This window comes from Octopus sinensis, linkage group LG14 (assembly GCF_006345805.1).
Source record: "Octopus sinensis linkage group LG14, ASM634580v1, whole genome shotgun sequence".
Lineage (NCBI taxonomy): Eukaryota > Metazoa > Mollusca > Cephalopoda > Octopoda > Octopodidae > Octopus > Octopus sinensis.
In genome coordinates, this window is record NC_043010.1 from 65,857,224 (window position 1) to 65,877,242 (window position 20,019).

Below are 20,019 nucleotides of genomic sequence, written 5' to 3' on the forward strand. Positions count from 1 at the left end.
TATAGAATAATGGCTTCAACAAGCAACCGAAAACGAGTTGTAAACTCCCATTCTCTGACTCTACAAGGTTCACGATTAAAGTAATTTCTTAGTAACAAGTCGTCAGGTTTATGAGAAGGAAAAGGGAAAAGACTCGTGACTTTCGTAACTGCTTTTGGCATGCGTTTTTTGTTGACATTCTATGGCAATTCGTTGCTATGGAAATCGTTACTCGATTATCTCCCTTGGATTTAGTTAAACATTTAAGAAAAAGAACTCTTCACTGTTTGGAAACACTAAATTACTTTGACGCGCTTTACTTGATATTGTGATTATTTTATTATTATTTATCATACAGAGAATTTTCATCTAATTCAACTTCATGGATATTTACCATCCTTAATTATGGCTTCACAACATCTGATTGGATCACTGGATAACCAAGATGGTGCTCAGTTGGTCTCCAGACATCTGGCTTTTAGCGGTAATATTCGTAAAGCAATGCCGACGAACGTAGACGTTAACGACGAAAGACCAACCGAGTCCCCAAATAACAGCAGAACTTCAGGCGATGCTTGTCTACAGCCCAGCGGTGCCGTTCCTCTCGCCGCTGTCGGTATAGCATGTAATGTAGTCCCCAGTAAATTGATGTTGGTTAGACATATAGCTGGAGGAGAGCCACCGTCTATTCACGTCCGTTGCACCCGCTCTCCGGCGAGGACCACTTTTGATGTAACAGAGACTAATGTATTAGGCAACGGTGCTCATGTCTCATCTATTCGTAGGGAACTGCATAGCAGTATTGAAGAAGATGCCTCACATTTAGGAAACCAGTCGTGTGTCGGGTCCAGAAAATTCATCTCCAGTTTTGATATAAAAAGAGTTACCAAGAACAGGTATGACATTAACCACTGGACTTCGAAACATTAAGATTTAGTACCCATAAATTAATTCCTCAAATAATATTCCATAAAAGACGATGTTGGAGAATAGCGTACCAAATGTACAATATAAAATGAAATAGTCATGCACACATATGCATGTATACATACGTACATGCATAAGATATTTTTAATGTAAGAGCATATATATATGTGTGTGTGTGTGTGTGTAGAAATGGTTAAAGGCTATGCGAACAGATGGTACTTTAGAAGTGCTATTTGATAGCTGCATCAAAGAATTTAAGTGAAGATCTCACGATGACACTTGAGTATGATGATAGTCGAGCTTTTAAAAAATTCTTATTACTGCTATACATGAACGGTATGTTCGTATTTATTTCACCGACTCGCTAGTCTAAAATTAAAAACATAAGCTTTGTTCCTTGTTATAATATACAACTACCTTGTTTTAATTTCCAAATATATTTAACTTAATTTTGTATTTATTTTTATGACATTGTCAGTAATAGAAGGGCAGCACCAATGATCTCTTCACAGGGTCTCCAAGACTGAAGGAAGGGCAGAAGGGAAATGTCTTCAGAACTGGAGACCCAGCATGGAAACTTGTAATAGATTATGTACCCAAAGGGTAGTTGCTGATGTTAAACTAGGCGCCAGGTTTGATCTATGATCCAAAGACATGAGTTGTCTCTATAATAGACAGCTTTGATCGACTGTGGCCATAGTAAAATACACTTTTCCAAGGTGCCATTAGATGGGCTTGAACTCAGAATACATATTCTTTACTCTTTTACTTGTTTCAGTCATTTGACTGCGGCTATGCTGGAGCACCGCCTATAGTCGAGCAAATCGACCCCAGGACTTATTCTTTGTAAGCCTAGTACTTATTCTATCGGTTTCTTTTGTCGAACCGCTAAGTGACGGGGACGTAAGCACACCAGCATCAGTTGTTAAACGATGTTGGGGGAACAAATACTCACACACATACACACACACACACACACATATATATATATATATATATAATATATATATATATATATATATTATATATATATATATATATATATATATATACATATATACGACGGTCTTCTTTCAGTTTCCGTCTACCAAATCCACTCGCAAGGCTTTGGTCAGCCCGAGGCTATAGTAGAAGACAATTGCCCAAGGTGCCATGCAGTGGGACTGAACCCGGAACCATGTGTTTGGTAAGCAAGCTACTTACCACACAGCCACTCCTGCGCCTATATAGTTACAAAGCAAATGTCTTTGCTAAACAGCCATGTTCATGTTCAATTTGGTAATGTAATCTCTAAAATCTCCCCAGAATATTTAGTTGTGTTGAGAAATGTCAGACCAGGTCAGGTGTAGTGGCATGTGTTATTACAATGCATCATTGCAACCACCATCGTCAGTATCAGCTCAGGTCATCTCAGGCAACCCTCTGAGCACATGTCTCAATCAGTTCCCATCGCCACAAAATACTTCCTCGTCCACCATGACCATGAGACATGTGGCCGACCAACATAAGGATCCTCAAAGAAGAGGAACATGGTGCACAGGATCCAACTCAGAAAATCAAGTAACATGACCGAAAAGTCTAAGCTGGTGCTCAGAAATCATACTATTAAATTAAATGTCTTAAATTGAATGTTTTCACCTTATTTATGACAAATATTGCTCTTCAGCCTGGGTCTTTGGCAACCCAAACAGCAACCCTAAACCTTAGTGTTCATTTTTATAGCAAATAAAATCTCAAGTTTTAAGGGTGGGGGAAACTGAACTACTCGGTCTAGACCTGATGAAGGAACTTCTGGTTATTCAACTTGACTGACATAGCAGCTAAATCTCTTTGAAAACAGGTAGAAGGATGTATTCAATGAAGTAGTCCTCTAAAAATCCTATTGGGAAAAGTGGATTCTACATAGAGACCACGTTTGAATGTCACCATGGGGAGTGCTTTTGGTCACAGATGATTAGGCCTGAAACACAGCTGAGTAATGGCTCCAGTCCAGACAGGCCTGTGACCAGTCTTAACGAGATCTTGATATCACAGTCTTGGATATCATTGTTATGTTAATGTTATTATGGCATTGTAATTCCTTTTTGTATGTTTGCTTGTGATTAGGAATATTCAAGGCAGTCATGGATAACTTACAACCTGCAGGACTAACCAAAAATTGCCATGAATCTTTTTATTTGAATGGTTTGCTAAATGACAAACCAGGGGTTGACTGAGAGTATTGAGGGCCCTCGGGCATAACTGTTTACCGGGCCCCTTTGAATGTGTGTTTTAGTAGAGTTAACATGTAGAGTGTGGGGCCCTCAGGCAGTGCCTGTTTGACCGACAGCTTAGTCCACCCCTGTGACAAACCATGCTTCATTGCAGCCTGCTTCTCAAAATGGTTGATCATTGCCTGGTTTAACCTTTTAGCATTCAGATTCCTTTGTCAAATGTAAGGATTATTTATTCATGTTGTTTTGAATTAATCATGCATTATCTCGTAGCTTTATTTCAATGATGTGACTGTGTATTTTGAGAGTGACATTGTAGGATAGGTGTGAGAGATCAGATCTAGCTAGTTTGACCATAAAACAGGAAAAATATTTGAGCTGGATACGGTCAGTTTAAATGCTATAGAGTTATGGTGATAACCAGTTCCAATGTATAGGACAGTTTTTAAAAAAATTTTTTTTTATGGTGTGTCACTTGGATAATGTTGGTGAATCATGATACCCCGTTATAAGAAATGTCTGAAGATTTGAACTTACTGTTGTGGTCTTATTCGATTATCATAAATATTGGAGAGGCTGGAAACAGACATTGAAGACTCAAAGAGTGACTCACATTTCCTCATCCCTCACTTACTCTCCCCTGCAATAAATGCCACCCCAACACCACCCTTGGCCTAACCAGCTACTTCAGGCACCAGTGCCCTTCATACCCATCAGGATGAAGAGGCTAATTACAGATCTACTACTCAGATACAAGTTAATACTAACGACATATTTATGTAATTTTATATATTATTATAATAATATTGTAATATATATCATTAACGTGGAGGCGCAATGGCCCAGTGGTTAGGGCAGTGGACTCGCAGTCGTAGGATCGCGGTTTGTGAGTGTTTATTGAGCGAAAACACCTAAAAAATCTCCACGAGGCTCCGGCAGGGGGTGGTGATCCCTACTGTACTCTTTCACCACTCTTTCTTCTGTTGGCCTGCTCGCTTAGCCAGCGGGGTAGCATCATTCGAAGGCTAAAACAATGCGAAGCGCATTGTGACCAGCGATGTGTAACAACATCTGATGGTCTGGTCGGTCACGTGATCACGTGATATCATTAACATGTTACATTATGCATTTATAAATGTCATGTTTAAGTGTCAGAAATATAAGAAATAAACCCCTTGAAGCAGAAAGTATCCATGTTGTTCATTGCAGAACCAAGGCCCACACATCAAGAGCATGTCAGCCAAGACCTTCCTCAAAGACTTCTCGTGTAAACATTGCTAATTACCGTCCAGGATATACATGGAACAAGGGTGGTCGTCTCAAGGAAATACGGATCAGGTAACTCCTTTGTTTTGTTTCCATGAGTTTCATTTATTGCCTCAGCTCAATAGTTCCGTGTGATGTTTTAATACTTGGCATAACAGGATCTAATCTAGTTCAGAACCTCACTGCACATTCTCTCCTGTTGTTATTTCACCCAAGTTAACTAAATTCACTGCCTTTGCTCGTAGGTCATTCAACCCGTTAGAAATAACAGCCAAATACCCCTCAAGTTACAACCATCTCCGTTTTCAAAATTGATACATTAATTCAGTGGCTCTCAACTGTTTTTTTTAAACTTATGGACCCCTTTAATTTTCATTTTCCTTCAGGGACTCTTGTAGCCAATTGATGTTTAAAAAAATTTTATTATATTTTCATTATTAAATATTATCATCATCATCATCATTGTTCGACCGTGGTCGAGACAATGGAATTTACCATGCTACGCCAGACTTCACGGTCCATCATAGCATTACGGAGGTCCTGTTGCTGGGTACCTGTATCCCTGGAGATTACATCAGGGTAGGAGAGTGTGCGCCCTCTGCTATTGCGATATGGGGTATAATGGGGTATTCCTTAAATATTATAAGGAATTGTCTTAAAAGAATTGTGAAAATATTTTGTGCATTGTAGAAGTATAGGCAATTTATTGCTCATAAATTTGAACCTCAAAATCTTATATGAACCTCCAAGGGCCATAAGGACCCCATTTGAGAACCACTGCCATAGATGGTTTTTGCTTGAAAACATGTTGTGATGGTCATGATTGGAATGCATTTGGTGTTAAGTGTGCTTAACTAGGGCTGACTAAAATGGGGGCTAAACAACATTAATCTCATAGATGCCTTCATTTATATAACTAGTAGACATTTTATGGGTTGCTGTTTAGCTCTAAGATGGTCCTTATCATGTGCACCAGGACTTCTAAATTCCAGCAGATAAAAAGTGAGATAAGCAATCCTTGGTAATCCTTAATGGGACAACATTAGTTGGATTGATGTAATTTTAAGCTCTCAGAGCTCCTGTGATGTTTTGATGGGTTAAATTTTCACTGCAAGGGATCATGAAAATGACAGATATGTTTTGCCTTTTCTGAGGTTTGTCAATTCCTCGCACTCCTTTGTCACTGGCTTAAATGAAATTTATGCCTTGATATATAAGGAAACAGTAAATAGTACAACCACTGATATTACTGAGAGCTTGCTGGGCTGTAAAAAAACACTTAGTGTATGCAATTGAAACAGCACAGCACTGACAAGATTCAACAAAGTGAAACACATTTGTCATTCTTACGAGTCACTGTAGCACTCCAATATCCTGGTACTCCATCGGTTACGACGACGTGTGTTCCAGTTGATCCAATCAACAGAACAGCCTGCTTGTGAAATAAACATGCAAGTACAGGTCTATATTTAAGAGATGAGGAATTATGCCCTCGGGCATATAGCATAGTGGTTAAGAGCATGGGCTACTAACTCCAAGATTCTGAGTTCGATCCCAGGCAGTAGCTTGAATAATAATAATAACAATAATGATAATAATAATAATAATAATAATAATAATAATGCGCAGGAGTGGCTGTGTGGTAAGTAGCTTGCTAACCAACCACATGGTTCCGGGTTCAGTCCCACTGCGTGGCACCTTGGGCAAGTGTCTTCTGCTATAGCCTCGGGCCGACCAATGCCTTGTGAGTGGATTTGGTAGACGGAAACTGAAAGAAGCCTGTCGTATATATGTATATATATATATGCATGTGTGTGTTTGTGTGTCTGTGTTTGTCCCCCTAGCATTGCTTGACAACCAATGCTGGTGTGTTTATGTCCCCGTTACTTAGCGGTTCGGCAAAAGAGACCGATAGAATAAGTAATGGGCTTACAAAGAATAAGTCCCGGGGTCGAGTCGCTCGACTAAAGGCGGTGCTCCAGCATGGCCGCAGTCAAAGGACTGAAACAAGTAAAAGAGTAAAAGAGTAAAGAGATATCGAAAAATACCTTAGGAATGAGAACCCAGGTTCAAAATTTCCCCAAGACACCTGATGATGGCTGGAGGGTATATCAGCCGAAACATTGTGTTAACAACAAACAAGATGAGGACAAATATCTGTTAAATGTAAATAATTAATATGCAAGTGGCTGAGCATTCCACAGATACATGTACCCTTAACTTAGTTCTCAGGGAGATTCAGTATAACACATGATGTGACAAGGTTGGCCCTTTGAAATACCGTTGCTACTCATTTTTACGAGCTGGGTTGACTGGAGCAACATGAAATAAAATGTCTTGCTCAAGAACACAATGTGTCACTGGGAATTGAACTAATGACTTTACAATTCTGAGCCAGACACCCTAGCCACTAAGCCATGCACCTTCACTCCAATATATACAGTGTTTTTAACACACTTCTGTGAAGAGATTTTTCTCTCAGACAATTGCACAGCATCATGCCTTCTAACTATGTATATACATTTAGTATGATACACAGATCCTGCAACTAAAGTGAGATTGCAGCCATGCATGTCCGGCCCTGTTAAGAATACCCCTGATGCGCCGGGTGATATGATATGCTTGAGAAGACCTGTTGAGTCAAGTAAACCCAATATCGTAGCTGTGGCCAGTTTCCCCTGTCTGGCTCCCATGCCGGTGGCATGTAAAAAGCCCCATCCAAACATGGTTGATGCCAGGTCCGCCTGACTGTCTCCCATACCAGTGGCACATGAAAAGCACCCCCTACACTCTCGGAGTGGTTGGCATTGGGAAGGGCATAAAGCTGTAGAAACATTGCCAGATCAGATTGGAGCCTGGTGCAGCCACTGGCTTCCCAGACCCCAGTTAAACCGTCCAACCCATGTCAGCATGGAAAACGGACGTTAAACGATGATGATTATGATGACAGACGGTGATTTATTATCTAATGAATATATATTATTCCTTCTTTTACAGAACTGTGGCCCGCAAGTATTATAGAAAGTGGATGGTTGCTGTGTTTGGTTCGGTGAGCCCTGCAGTTGCCAGGTTTGAAGTGATTTATAACATTACAGAACAGTTTTAATTATCAGCTGTTGAGTGTTGTGGAACTGAGATGGTGTTGTCAAGTTAGGGTATTGTGGAGCTTAAGTGATATGGAAATAGGGTACAGTGGAGCTTAGGTGATATGGAAATAGGGTACTGTGGAGCTTAGGTGATATGGAAATAGGGTACTGTGGAGCTTAGGTGATATGGAAATAAGGTACAGTAGAGCTTAGGTGATATGGAAATAGGGTACAGTGGAGCTTAGGTGATATGGAAATAGGGTACTGTAGTGCACTAGAGCTGTTGAATGATATGAATTCGTTTGAGGTTGTGGAGTTGCTGAGTGATATGGAGCTATGATGTTGAAGAGCCAATGGATTATGGTGTTGTAGATCTTGGGTGATATGAAGATAGGACACTGAGGTGCTATGGAGCAATGATGATATGGAGATAGGGCACTACAGAGCTGGGGTAATGTAGAGCTATTGGATGTCATGGATCTACAGAGCTGAGGAGTTGGGATGTTGTGGTACTGTAGAGCTGGGGTGATATGAAGCTAGGGTACTAAGGTACTGGGATGATAAGCTAGGGTGATACTGTGAATCATGTGGAGGTGTTAGGTAATACAGAATGGGGACTAATACAGTATGTGTGTGCACACACATACACACACACACACACAATACAAACAGTAAAGAGTTGTGTGGTAATAGGTTTGTTTCTCAACTGCATGGTTCCATGTTCAATCAAACTGTATGGCACCTTGGGCAAACATACATACATGCATATATATATATATATATATATATATATATATATATATATATATTCTCTTTACCTGTGTGAGTTGCTGAAGTATTGCTGACTGGGAGATATCTTATGGTAGCAGAATGTATTTTAACTGCTATTTCTAAATTTCGTTAGGTGGTGAAGCAAATTTTGCTGAACCCTAATTATAATTATGCTTATAATTATAGAATTTTTGTATAAGTTTACCGATAATGGTTCTTTTAGCATACCGAACTACTTGGTAAAATTATTAAATTATTAATTGATTAATTAATTTTACCCTCTATTATTATTGATAATTATTGTGTGTATATATATATATATATATAGGTATGTATGTATATGTATTTATATGTGTGTGTGTGTCTGTATGTCTCACACCACTGCTTGACAACCAGTGTTGGTATGTTTACGTCCCTGTAACTTAGTGGTTTGGCAAAAGAGACTGATAGAATAAGTACCAAGCTTAAAAAAAGTAAGTACTGGGGTCAATTTGTTCAACTAAAATTCTTCATATTAGTGCCCCAGCATGGCCACAGTCTAATGACTGAAATAAGTAAAAGATAAAAGATACATGTGTGTGTGTGTGTGTATATATATATATATATATATATACACACACACACACACAAGGGCGGCGCGCTGGCAGAAACGTTAGCGCGCCGGGCGAAATGCTTCGCGGTATTTCGTCTGTCGTTACGTTCTGAGTTAAAATTCCACCGAGGTCGACTTTGCCTTTCATCCTTTCAGGGTCGATAAATAAAGTACCAGTTTCGCACTGAGGTCAATATAATCAACTTAATCCGTTTGTCTGTCCTTGTTTGTCCCTTCTATGTTTAGCCCCTTGTGGGTAGTAAAAAATGTATATATATATATATGTATGTACAGTAGCTTTATTATGTTTTATGTTTCTCCCTTTTTTTTAATTTTCAGGGCCCATTGGCGTCGATGTATTTTGCGTAAAACATTCTCGGTATGGTATGATATCTGGTGGGTTCAACGAAAAGAATGGCGGATGAATATAAGGGCAATTTGTCTATTGCAGTAAGTAAAGAATTTATTTGGGTTGTTTGGTATGTGGTACTGTATGAACATGAAGGGGATTCATTTTGTCTCCAATAACTCTGAGATGGAAAGAGCAAATGGCCAGAGCATCGAGTCCCTAATCATCAAACAACATCTTCAAGGGGCCGGTTATGTCACCCGGATGAATGATGAATGATGGCTTTTTTGTGAAAATTCTCTTCAGTGAACTGACAGGAGCTCCTCTTCGATACTACTAAGATCGACTAAAGTCAATTCTGAAGCAGACCAGCTTCAACTCCCTGGCTTTTCGTAACCAACTGTCCTGAATAGAATTGAAAGGCCAACCCACACCAATCATGCCCGACTCCAACATTCACACAAGGTCAATGCAATCGTGTGTTCTTCACAAAGATCAGCCTCGTTAGCCACATTTGCTATCAGCATTAACGGTCCAAATATTTATCCAGGAGGAGAAATCAATCCTCAGATTTGAGGATGAGCCACTGCCAAAAACGATGACTGTATGAGGTGTGTGGGAATGTGGTACACAGCAGTAGTGTATGGTATTATAGTACTTTATGGGGATATGCTGCATGGTAGTGTATAGTATATAGTACAATATGATTACATGGTATATGGTTTAGAACAGTGGCATGTAATAGTGGTTGTATTGGGTGTGCTACCACACTTAGTGCCACCGAATTTCAAGCAGGAGTATAACAAAAGTTTTCCATTATGATTTGTGATTAAATTAATGAGTAAGGTTAATATTCATAATGAATTTGCCATTTTCGGTGGGTGTGCAGCACCCAGAATATAGCACACATATAGGCGGCAAGCTGGTAGAAGCGTTAGCACACCGGGTGAAATGCTTAGTGGTATTTCGTCTGCCGCTACGTTCTGAGTTCAAATTCTGCCGAGGTCGACTTTGCCTTTCATCCTTTCGGGGTCGATTAAATAAGTACCAGTTATGCACTGGGGTCGTTATAATCGACTTAATCCATTTGTCTGTCCTTGTTTGTCCCCTCTGTGTTTAGCCCCTTGTGGGCAATAAAGAAATAAGAATATAGCACACATACATATGTGAGCATATATATACTCCACCATCAACAGTACTCAGCTTTATCCAGCTTTATAAATCCCATGATGTGTTGATGTTTAACTATATTTTGAATAACATTGATCTTAAAACACATTTGACAAATTTCTGTTGGTCCAACCCAGAATGTTAATTTACTCGGAATTATTGCAGCCACAAAATTCATTCCTTTCATGGAAATATGAGAGAAAGTAAAATAGCCTATGACGAGGATGTATAATTGAGGTGTTCAACTGGTTTAATTGTCTGAGGTTCCAGAGAGATGAGGAAGAGAAAACTGGGAATATGAATGTCTGAGAGGCCTCTCCTGCCACACACACACACACACACAAAAATTGAAATAGAAATAAAAGAAAAATATCAGCCCTCATCATTACCACCTTAAGGCCCCAGGAAGAAGTCAATATCCCACTTTGTAAGATTTCTCTATAAGGTTCTACTGATAGATAACCATCTGAGAGTAAGGTTAATATTTATAATGAATTTGTCATTTCTGATGGGTGTGCTGTGCAGACCTGGCACACCCAGAATAGAGGCCCCTGGTATAGAACTGTGTCACAGTGTAGTATGTAATACTCTGGTAATGTTATGTAGCATATAGTACTGTGTGGTGTATGATATATAGTACTCAGTACTACACAGTTGTGTGGTGTGTGATAGTGTAGTACCTAGTGTTGTGTGGTATTTGTGGGTTACAATCCTGCTTACCCTGCTACTAATTTTCACATTTGTCTTCATTATTACCAATGTTAAAGTCACAGAATTATAACAATTGTGGTGGTGTGTGGTGATATTCCATCCATTGAACACCTTTACTCCTCTTTATACTTAGACATTACTCATTGTTTCGCAGATATCAACGACGCACCAAAGTCCTACACAGGTGGAAGCAGTTTGTCCTACTGTCTAAAGAGAAGAGATCCAAGTTGGCATTGGCCTCCTCTCATCGTAAGTTCAGGTGGGAGTCAATCCTCCTTCCACCTTTCTTTTCTTCTTATCCCCTCTTCTTTCTCCTTCTTTCCACTGCCACCTCCCTCCTCCTCCTTTTCCCTCCCCCCTCCTCCTTCCCCTCTTGGTATTTTCAAATTTTGATTTTTAATAGTAAGAACCCTGTTAAACATCAATGAATTTTCAACAAAACTAACTAGACCCAACCTACAGGCAATCTGTATATATTTATATATGTATACTTATATATATATATATATACAGAAAAAAAAAGGTCAAGGTAGAAAATGCTAAAACAATTTTATGAAAACATTTCAGTACCGGTTTCAGTCATTGAGACTTTTTCAACTGTAAGTATGGAAAACAATTAAACTTTGGAAGAATTAAAAGAAAAGTATTTTAAAAGAATATTTGCATAGTATTCAAAAACAAGGGGCATTTTCCTTGTTTCTTCCTGTCTCTGTCTCTCTTGTTTACTCTTGTGGGTTCGAGGAGAGACAGAGACAGGCAGAAACAAGGAAAATGCCCCTTGTATTTGAATACTATGCAAATATTCTTTTGAAATACTTTTCTTTTAATTTTTCCAAAATTTAATTGTTTTTCCATACTTACAGTTGAAAAAGTCTCAATGACCGAAACCGGTACTGAAATGTTTTTAATGATAAAATTATTTTAGCATTTTCTACCTTGACCTTTTCTTTTTCCATATATGTATATATAAATATATACAGATTGCCTGTAGGTTGGGTCTAGTCAGTTTTGTTGAAAATTCATTGAAGTTTACCCTCAGACTCAAGTTTCTGTATCAATTTGCAAATGAATTAATTTGCCATCTGTACTTCATCACTGAGGTCGCTAAAATTAATGCATGTTTATGCTGTCTAAATTTTCTACCCTAATTATTTTCAAAGCATATATGTATAGCACCATCCGTACGTGGCCGATGCCAGTGCCGCCTTGACTGGCTTCCATGCCGGTGGCACGTAAAAAGCGCCAACCGATCGTGACCGTTGCCAGCCTCCCCTGGCACCTGTGCCGGTGGCACGTAAAAAGCACCCCCTACACTCACGGAGTGGTTGACGTTAGGAAGGACATCCAGCCATAGAAACACTGCGAGATCAGACGAGCCTGGTGCAGCCTGCTGGCTTCCCAGACCCTGGTCAAACCATCCAACGCATGCTAGCATGGAAAACGGACGTTAAACGATGATGAGGATGATTACATATATATATATATATATATATATATATATATATATACACACACACACACATATATGAGTATGTGTCTTTGTGTCTGTGTTAATCTCCCATTATCAATTGACAACCAGTGTTGGGGTGTTTACATCCCTGTAACTTAGCAGTTCAGCAAAAGAGACATAGAATAAATACCCAGCTCAATAAAGAAAAAATAAGTACTGGAGTTGATTCATTTGACTAAGATTCTTCGAGGGTTGCCCCAGCATGGCCACAGTCTAAGGACTGAAACAAGTGAAAGATAGAGAAATAAAAGAGAACCTTCACCCGTTCAGCCAAATTTTGTGTAGTTTTGTGTATTTACGGAACATTCTAAGTTAGTTCCATGCAGTCAAGTCAACTGTGGATGACACACCATTCAGCTGTCTGTAATAAAACCTTCACCAAAATGTTTACTCTAAAACAGATTCCAGATATTTGAAGCAGAGAAGCTTAACCCTGTGGCAACACTACTTAAGAAGACGACACAGCAAGAGCCAGATGTCATTGCTTGCCGAGGATTTCCACACACATAAACTGCTCAGGTATGACACTTCTAAATCTTCGTATACGCTTTGTTTCACAAACAGTCATAAACAACTGCAACACAACAAATGACAAGCATTTTAAGGCTGTTTTCCTTGCCTAACCAACCACACAGGCTCTCTGCCCTGTTTTTCTCTATCCTCTATATCCCTACCTCATTGACTTTTTTCCCTGCATGTTGTAAGGGACAACTGAAAGAGTTGGGGGTCACGAATGGCATCTGGCCACAACCCTTTAGCATTCGCATTATTCTGCCAAAATTAATGCTTATTTATTCTCATTCTTTTGAACTAATCATGCATCATCTTGTGGCTTTGAGATTTTGATAGGGCAACCGTTAATGTATAGAATGATATTGTAGGGTTGGTGTGAGAGGCCAGATCTGGCCAGTTTGAGCATAAAACAGGCAGAATACTTTTGGCCAGATATGGCCTGTTTAAATGCTGAAGGGTTTAAACACTACCCCACAAAGGTCCCCACAATGAGTCAGCATCACCACTACCACACCACCATCACCACTGTCACCACCACCACCACCACCACCCTGTGGATAACAATAGTCCTGATGATGATGATGATGATGACTATGTTGAATATATCCAGCATTCATCAAGTGTGGTTGTCAGACTCATAGGTTGCCCCCTTCATCATCATCATCATCATCATCATCGTCTAACATCTGCTTTCCATGCTAGCATGGGTTGGACGATTTTGACTGAGGGCTGGCGAACCAGATGGCTGCACCAGGTTCCAATCTTGATTTGGCAGAGTTTCTACAGCTGGATGCCCTTCCTAACGCCAACCACTCCGAGAGTGTAGTGGGTGCTTTTTACGTGCCACCAGCACTTAGATACAGAAACTCTTATTTTGCTACATAATCTACAGGGTGGTCCAAAAGTCTTGTCACCACCTGTAAACAGTGTTTTAATTTTCTGTTATGAAGGAGAGAGTTTCACAAGAGCGATACCAGAATACTCATCAGTTGAAGGGTGCGGTTTCAGCAGCCTTTGCTACAGTCACCAAAGCACAGCTTCCTAAAATATCACACAAAATATGGTGCCACATCATTTTGTGCCACGAAAACGATGCTGTTCATTCAGACCTTCTTGATGTGTGACAGTGTCAGTGTTGATGTTGCCTTGGCAGATTTGTGCTCTCTGAGTGCTCTTCTTCTTCTTCTTCTTCTTCTTCTTCTTCTTCTTCTTCTTCTTCTTCTTCTTCTTCTTCTTCTTCTTCTTCTTCTTCTTCTTCTTCTTCTTCTTCTTCTTCTTCTTCTTCTTCTTCTCTTCTTCTTCTTCTTCTTCCTTCTTCTTCTTCTTCTTCTTCTTCTTCTTCTTCTTCTTCTTCTCTCTTCTTCTTCTTCTTCTTCTTCTCTTCTTCTTCTCTTCTTCTTCTTCTTCTTCTCCTCCTCCTCTCCTCTCCTCCTCCTCCTCCTCTCCTCCTCCTCCTCCTCCTCCTCCTCCTCCTTCTTCTTCTTCTTCTTCTTGGAGTGGTTGGCGTTAGGAAGGGCATCAAGCTGTAGAAACTCTGCCAGATCAAGACTGGAGCCTGGTGCAAAACCATCCAACCCATGCTAGCATGGAAAATGGACGTTAAATGATGATGATGATGATGATCATTATTATTATTATTAAAAGCTGAACACTCATGTGTCATATTTGATGGGAGAGTCCATCGTTATTATTATTGTTGTATGCAATTTTGACATATTGTTATGTTTACAGGCGAAGTTGGTCCCAGTGGCTTCGAGAGATAGACACAGCAGCCATCCGGAAAGAGCAAGAGAGAATAGCCACATCACTGTATCACTCGCACATCCTGGCGATTGTATGTGTAGCCTTTGTTTTTATCGTATCTTTTGTAGAAGGGATGAGGGTGGGAGATTGTGGTCATGATGATGTAGATTTAACTGGGATTGGGGTCAGATACACTGGTGTTGGGATGATTCGGAAGATGAGCTTCTTTCTTGCTCTGCAAGAGATCGTGGGGGTGGGGGAAAGGTGTGTGGCTTAGTGTTTAGGGTATTCGGCTCTCAATCACAAGGCCATGGGTTCCATTTCCAGTGGTGCATTGTGCCCTCAAGCAAGACACTTTATTTCACATTGCTCCAGTCCACTCAACTGATGAAAATAAGTTGTACCTGTATATCAAAGGGGCCAGCCTTGTCACATTCCGTGTCATGCCGAATCTCCCTGAGAACTATGTTAAGGGTACACATGTCTGTGGAGTACTCAGCCACTTGCACGTTAATTTCATGAGCAGGCTGCTTTCTTTGATTCGATCAACTGGAACGCTCGTCATCATAACCAGCAGAGTGTCAGTATGCGTAAGGGAGTCTGTATTCATGTATCTACGTGTGTGTATATTTGTGTTTGCGTGTATGTCTATGGGTGTATATGTCTGAATCACTCTCACACGTGCACGTGTAATGTTTATAAAATCTCTTCCGGCAGGCTTGGAAGATCTGGTGCCGAGCCAATGAGGACATAGAAGCACAAATGCAGCTCTCTGAGAAAGCCTTGCAACACAGACATTGCTTCCTTCTTCGACTGACTTACACCAAGTGGATGTCATACATTGCTCTGAGACGTGAGAAGACCTACCTGAAATGTATTTATGACTTCTGCCTTACAAATATTTCATTTTCCATTTTATGATTTTGCAAAAGAGAAATGATATCGCAGTATACAGGGTGGCCCAAAAGTAGGTTTACAATTATTCAACTATCTCTTTTTTTCGCATTCATATTTTTTCTATTTTTTTATTTTATCTAGTTTCAGCTCACGAGCTGTGGCCATGCTGGGGCACCGCCATTATTAACAGTTTAGATCTTAATTATAAAAAAAATATATGAAACCATTACTCTATGGTTCTATATTTAAGAGATGAGGAATTATGTACATTATTTACAATTGACGGATATTTGTCCTCATCTTGTTTGTTGTTAACACAATGTTTCGGCTGATATACCACCAGCCTTCATCAGGTGTCTTAGGGAAATTTCAAACGTGGGTTCTCATTCCTAAGGTATTTTTCGATGTTATTATTATGGCATAGTGGTTAAGAGCGCAGGCTACTAACCCCGAGATTCTAAGTTCAATTCCAGGCAGTGACTTGAATAACAATAATAATAAAGATGGGCTACAGTAAATATTCTGCTCAATACCACAGATTTGCTTGTCAGTTGTTTGACCTTAACCAGTTGATCATGTCCCTTAGTGGCTGATGATATGTGCATCTCTGATCACGAGCAGAAGTAGTGGGGGAACATCATAGCCATGTGTTGAGAAGGGTTCTTTGGGGTTTGAATAATTCACCTCTGGAAACATGGGTGTTTCGTTCAACATCCTTAAACAACCCTTATTCAGGGACCTTTTGAGCGGAATGGGTTACTTGACCAGAAGAAAATTCTAACTGGGCCCCACCTGCAAGGTCATGTGCTATTTATCTTGATATGAGATCACCATGTCACGCACATACGGTTGTATGCATGTGCCTGGTGTACCCTTATCAGACGAGTAGTCATGATGGGTATACTGTGCTTCGTATATTTTACCCCAGTGTCACTTTGATGGCATGCACTGCTCTCTCACTCAATAATAATGATAATAATAACAACAACAACATCGGAAAAATACCTTAGGCATGAGAATCCAGGTTCGAAATTTCCCCCAAGACACCTGATGTTAACAAACAAAATGAGGACAAATATCCATTAAATGTAAATAATGCATTACTCTATGCTAATTTAGTTAATTTTGTGAAGCTCTTTTTTCAGTTTGTAAGGTAGAAATTTAAATGTAACAAAATGTTTTAAAAGAAATTTAAAATGCCTATGTGGTAACTGTAAACCTACTTTTGGGGTACCCTGTATGATTTAAAATGAGAACCTGGATGTGCTTGCTTGGCTCATTAAGAAATAATGCCAAATATCTCTCGAATCACACTCCAAAAAGGAAGGATGTGTTGATTAATACAGTCCCAGACGTGTGTGTGCATGCATGTGCACACACATATATATATATACACACAGAGGCGCAATGGCCCAGTGGTTAGGGCAGCGGACTTGCGGTCATAGGATCGCGGTTTCGATTCCCAGACCGGGCGTTGTGAGTGTTTATTGAGCGAAAACACCTGAAACTCCACGTAACTCCAGCAGGGATGGTGGTGATCCCTGCTGTACTCTTTCACCACAACTTTCTCTCACTCTTCCTTCCTGTTTCTGTTGTACCTGTATTTCACGCTGAATATCCCCGAGAACTGCGTTAAGGGTACATGTGTCTGTGGAATGCTCAGCCACTTACACGTTAATTTCACGAGCAGGCTGTTTCGTTGATTCGGATTAACCGGAACCCTCGTCGTCGTAACCGACGGAGTGCTTCCATCCATATATACACACACACACATATATATGTCTTAATATCTTATACATGTTCTATTAATTTGCCTGTACGGCTTTGTGCTCAAAGGCACCAATGATGGTATTTCTAAAAATATTAATCGTTTTCATATATATACTTTTATTTTTTTAACTTGTTTCAGTCATTTGACTGTGGCCCTGCTGGAGCACTGCCTTTAATCAAAGAAATCGACCCCCAGGACTTATTCTTTGTAAGACTAGTACTTATTCTATCGGCCTCTTTTGTCAAACTGCTAAGTTACGGGGACGTAGACACACCAACATCAGATGTCAAACAATGGTGGGGGACAAACACAGACACACAAGCATATGCATTTATATATATATATATGACCAGTTTCTCTCAGTTTCTATCTACCAAATCCACTCACAAGGCTTTGGTTGGCCCGAGGCTATAGTGGAAGGCACTTGCCCAATGTGCCATGCAGTGGCACTGAACCCGGAATCATATGGTTGGTAAGCAAGCTACTTACCACACAGCCACTCCTACACCTATATATATATCTTTTTCTTTTACTTGTTTGTCATTAAACTTTGGCCATGCTGGTGCACTGCCTTGAAGAAATTTTAGTCGAATGACTAACCCCCAGCACTTATTTATTTTAAGCCTGGTACTTATTCTATCAGTCTCTTTTACTGAACTGCTAAGTTATCAGTAGTAGAGGAGCGACATACACACTCTTGCATGCACACACCAGGCTTCTTTCAGTTTCCATCTACCAAATCCACTCATAAGGCCTTGTTCAGCCCGAGGCTATAGTAGAAGACACTTGCCCAAGGTGCCACACAGTGGGACTGAACCCAGAACCATGTGGTTGGGAAGCCAACTTCTTTTCACGCAGTCACACCTGCACCTATATATATATATATTATATATATATATATATATTATTTTCTACTCTAGGCAGAAAGGCCCAATATTAGATTGACCCCAGTATGCAACGGGTACTTAATTTATTAACCCCATGGAGAAAGAAATTTCTCTTATAGTAAAAAGGTGTGGAGACACCAAGTTTGTTCAGCGTTGCCATCTCTCTGGGATCTCAGACATCGATGTTTCGAGTTTATTGATTCTTGTTGATAAGATGTACCTAAGAGGCAACTCTCAACGAACTAAATAAAGCTTGTAGTCTAGTTTGTCCATTTTTTAACACAGTCATGTGTGATTTGGTTGCTATTTCTAGCACACTAAGCAACCATATAAGGGCTCTCTCATTTAGCCAGAATTCATTGTGATGATTAGGAAGGGCATCCAGCTGTAGAAACACTGCCAGATCAGACTGGAACCTGGTGCAACCTCCTGGCTTCCCAGACCCCAGTCGAGCCGTCCAACCGATGTCAGCATGGAAAACGGACGTTAAACATCGATGATGATAATGACCTCTTGTGTACCGTTGGCGATTTTTTTTTCCTCTGTCTTCCCTTCTCGGGGTCTTTCCTTCTCCTATGTTTCCGACGAAGAGCTCCGCTCGAAACGTTAAACCCTCCTTCTTCCCTTCCTTCCTGAGCGTCCAATAATACTATATTTGTTCCATGTCCTCGCGTTGTTGTGTTTTTTTGTGCTTTCTTGTTTGGATTAACTTTATATATATATATATATATATATATATATATGTGTGTGTGTGTGTGTATGTATGTATATTTATGTATGTGTTGTTGTATATGTGTTTGTCTTCCCACCATCAATTGACAACCAATGTTGGTGTGTAGATGTCCCTGAAACTTAGCAGTTCAGCAAAAGAAACCAGTAGAATAAGTACTAGGCTTGCAAAGCATAAGTCCTGGGGTCAATTTCTTCGACTAAATGCGGTGCTCCAGCATGGCCACAGTCAAATTACAGAAGTGTGTAAAAGAGTAAAAGAGATATCATATCTTCTAATATTTTGGTTTTTAGCTGTTGCAGATAAATTTTTCAAAGAGAAAATATGCTACCAGAGTTTTCAAGCTTGGACCCATCAGCTATGGGCTTGTCGTGCTCTCAAGGCCAACGAGGATTACTTGAGAAGCTTACGACAGCGTTCTTCCTTGCGGACCATGTGGCTTCACTGGAGAATTTGTATCCTTTTAATCATGGACAACTAAGGTATAGATGTGGCTGGTAAATAGAAACTGAAAGAAGACCATCATATATGTAAGCTGTCATGTGTGTGTGTGTACCCTTGTCTTGATATCGTGTGATAGTTGTAGGCAAGGATTTCTATCATACAAGCAATGTTTTCCATTTCCAGTCTTCCTTGGAAATCACATCTGGTCACAGGAAATAAATATTACCATAACAGGTGAGGGTTGGCAACAGGAAGGGCATCTGGCCATAGAACATCTGCATCAGCTGATTCTGTCTGACTCATGCAAGCATGGAAAAGAGAATGCTAAATGATGGCATCCATGTTAGTAGTGGCAGCAGCAGCAGTGTTGGGTAGAGGTCTTGATTTTAGATTGCCTTCACACAGAGTTTATACCATAGAACCAGGGACATTCTCAGGCAGGTTGACATCAAAAGGGTTA

At 40.0% G+C, this 20,019-nt stretch overlaps 1 protein-coding gene across 3 annotated transcripts in view; it reads left to right on the plus strand.

The window, feature by feature from the left end:
• The first annotated feature begins 289 nt into the window (after window positions 1-289).
• The window catches only part of LOC115219192 (protein SFI1 homolog), a 56,215-nt gene continuing 36,485 nt past the window's right edge, over window positions 290-20,019 (plus strand). For all 3 annotated transcript variants that reach the window (XM_036509143.1, XM_036509144.1, XM_029789311.2), the window contains exons 1-9: window positions 290-875; window positions 4,329-4,457; window positions 7,383-7,454; window positions 9,174-9,284; window positions 11,219-11,313; window positions 12,976-13,093; window positions 14,819-14,921; window positions 15,548-15,704; window positions 19,409-19,570. In XM_036509143.1, the coding sequence (XP_036365036.1) occupies window positions 385-875; window positions 4,329-4,457; window positions 7,383-7,454; window positions 9,174-9,284; window positions 11,219-11,313; window positions 12,976-13,093; window positions 14,819-14,921; window positions 15,548-15,704; window positions 19,409-19,570 (1,438 nt within the window). In that variant the 5' untranslated portion in view covers window positions 290-384. The remainder of the gene's footprint in view (window positions 876-4,328; window positions 4,458-7,382; window positions 7,455-9,173; window positions 9,285-11,218; window positions 11,314-12,975; window positions 13,094-14,818; window positions 14,922-15,547; window positions 15,705-19,408; window positions 19,571-20,019) is intronic.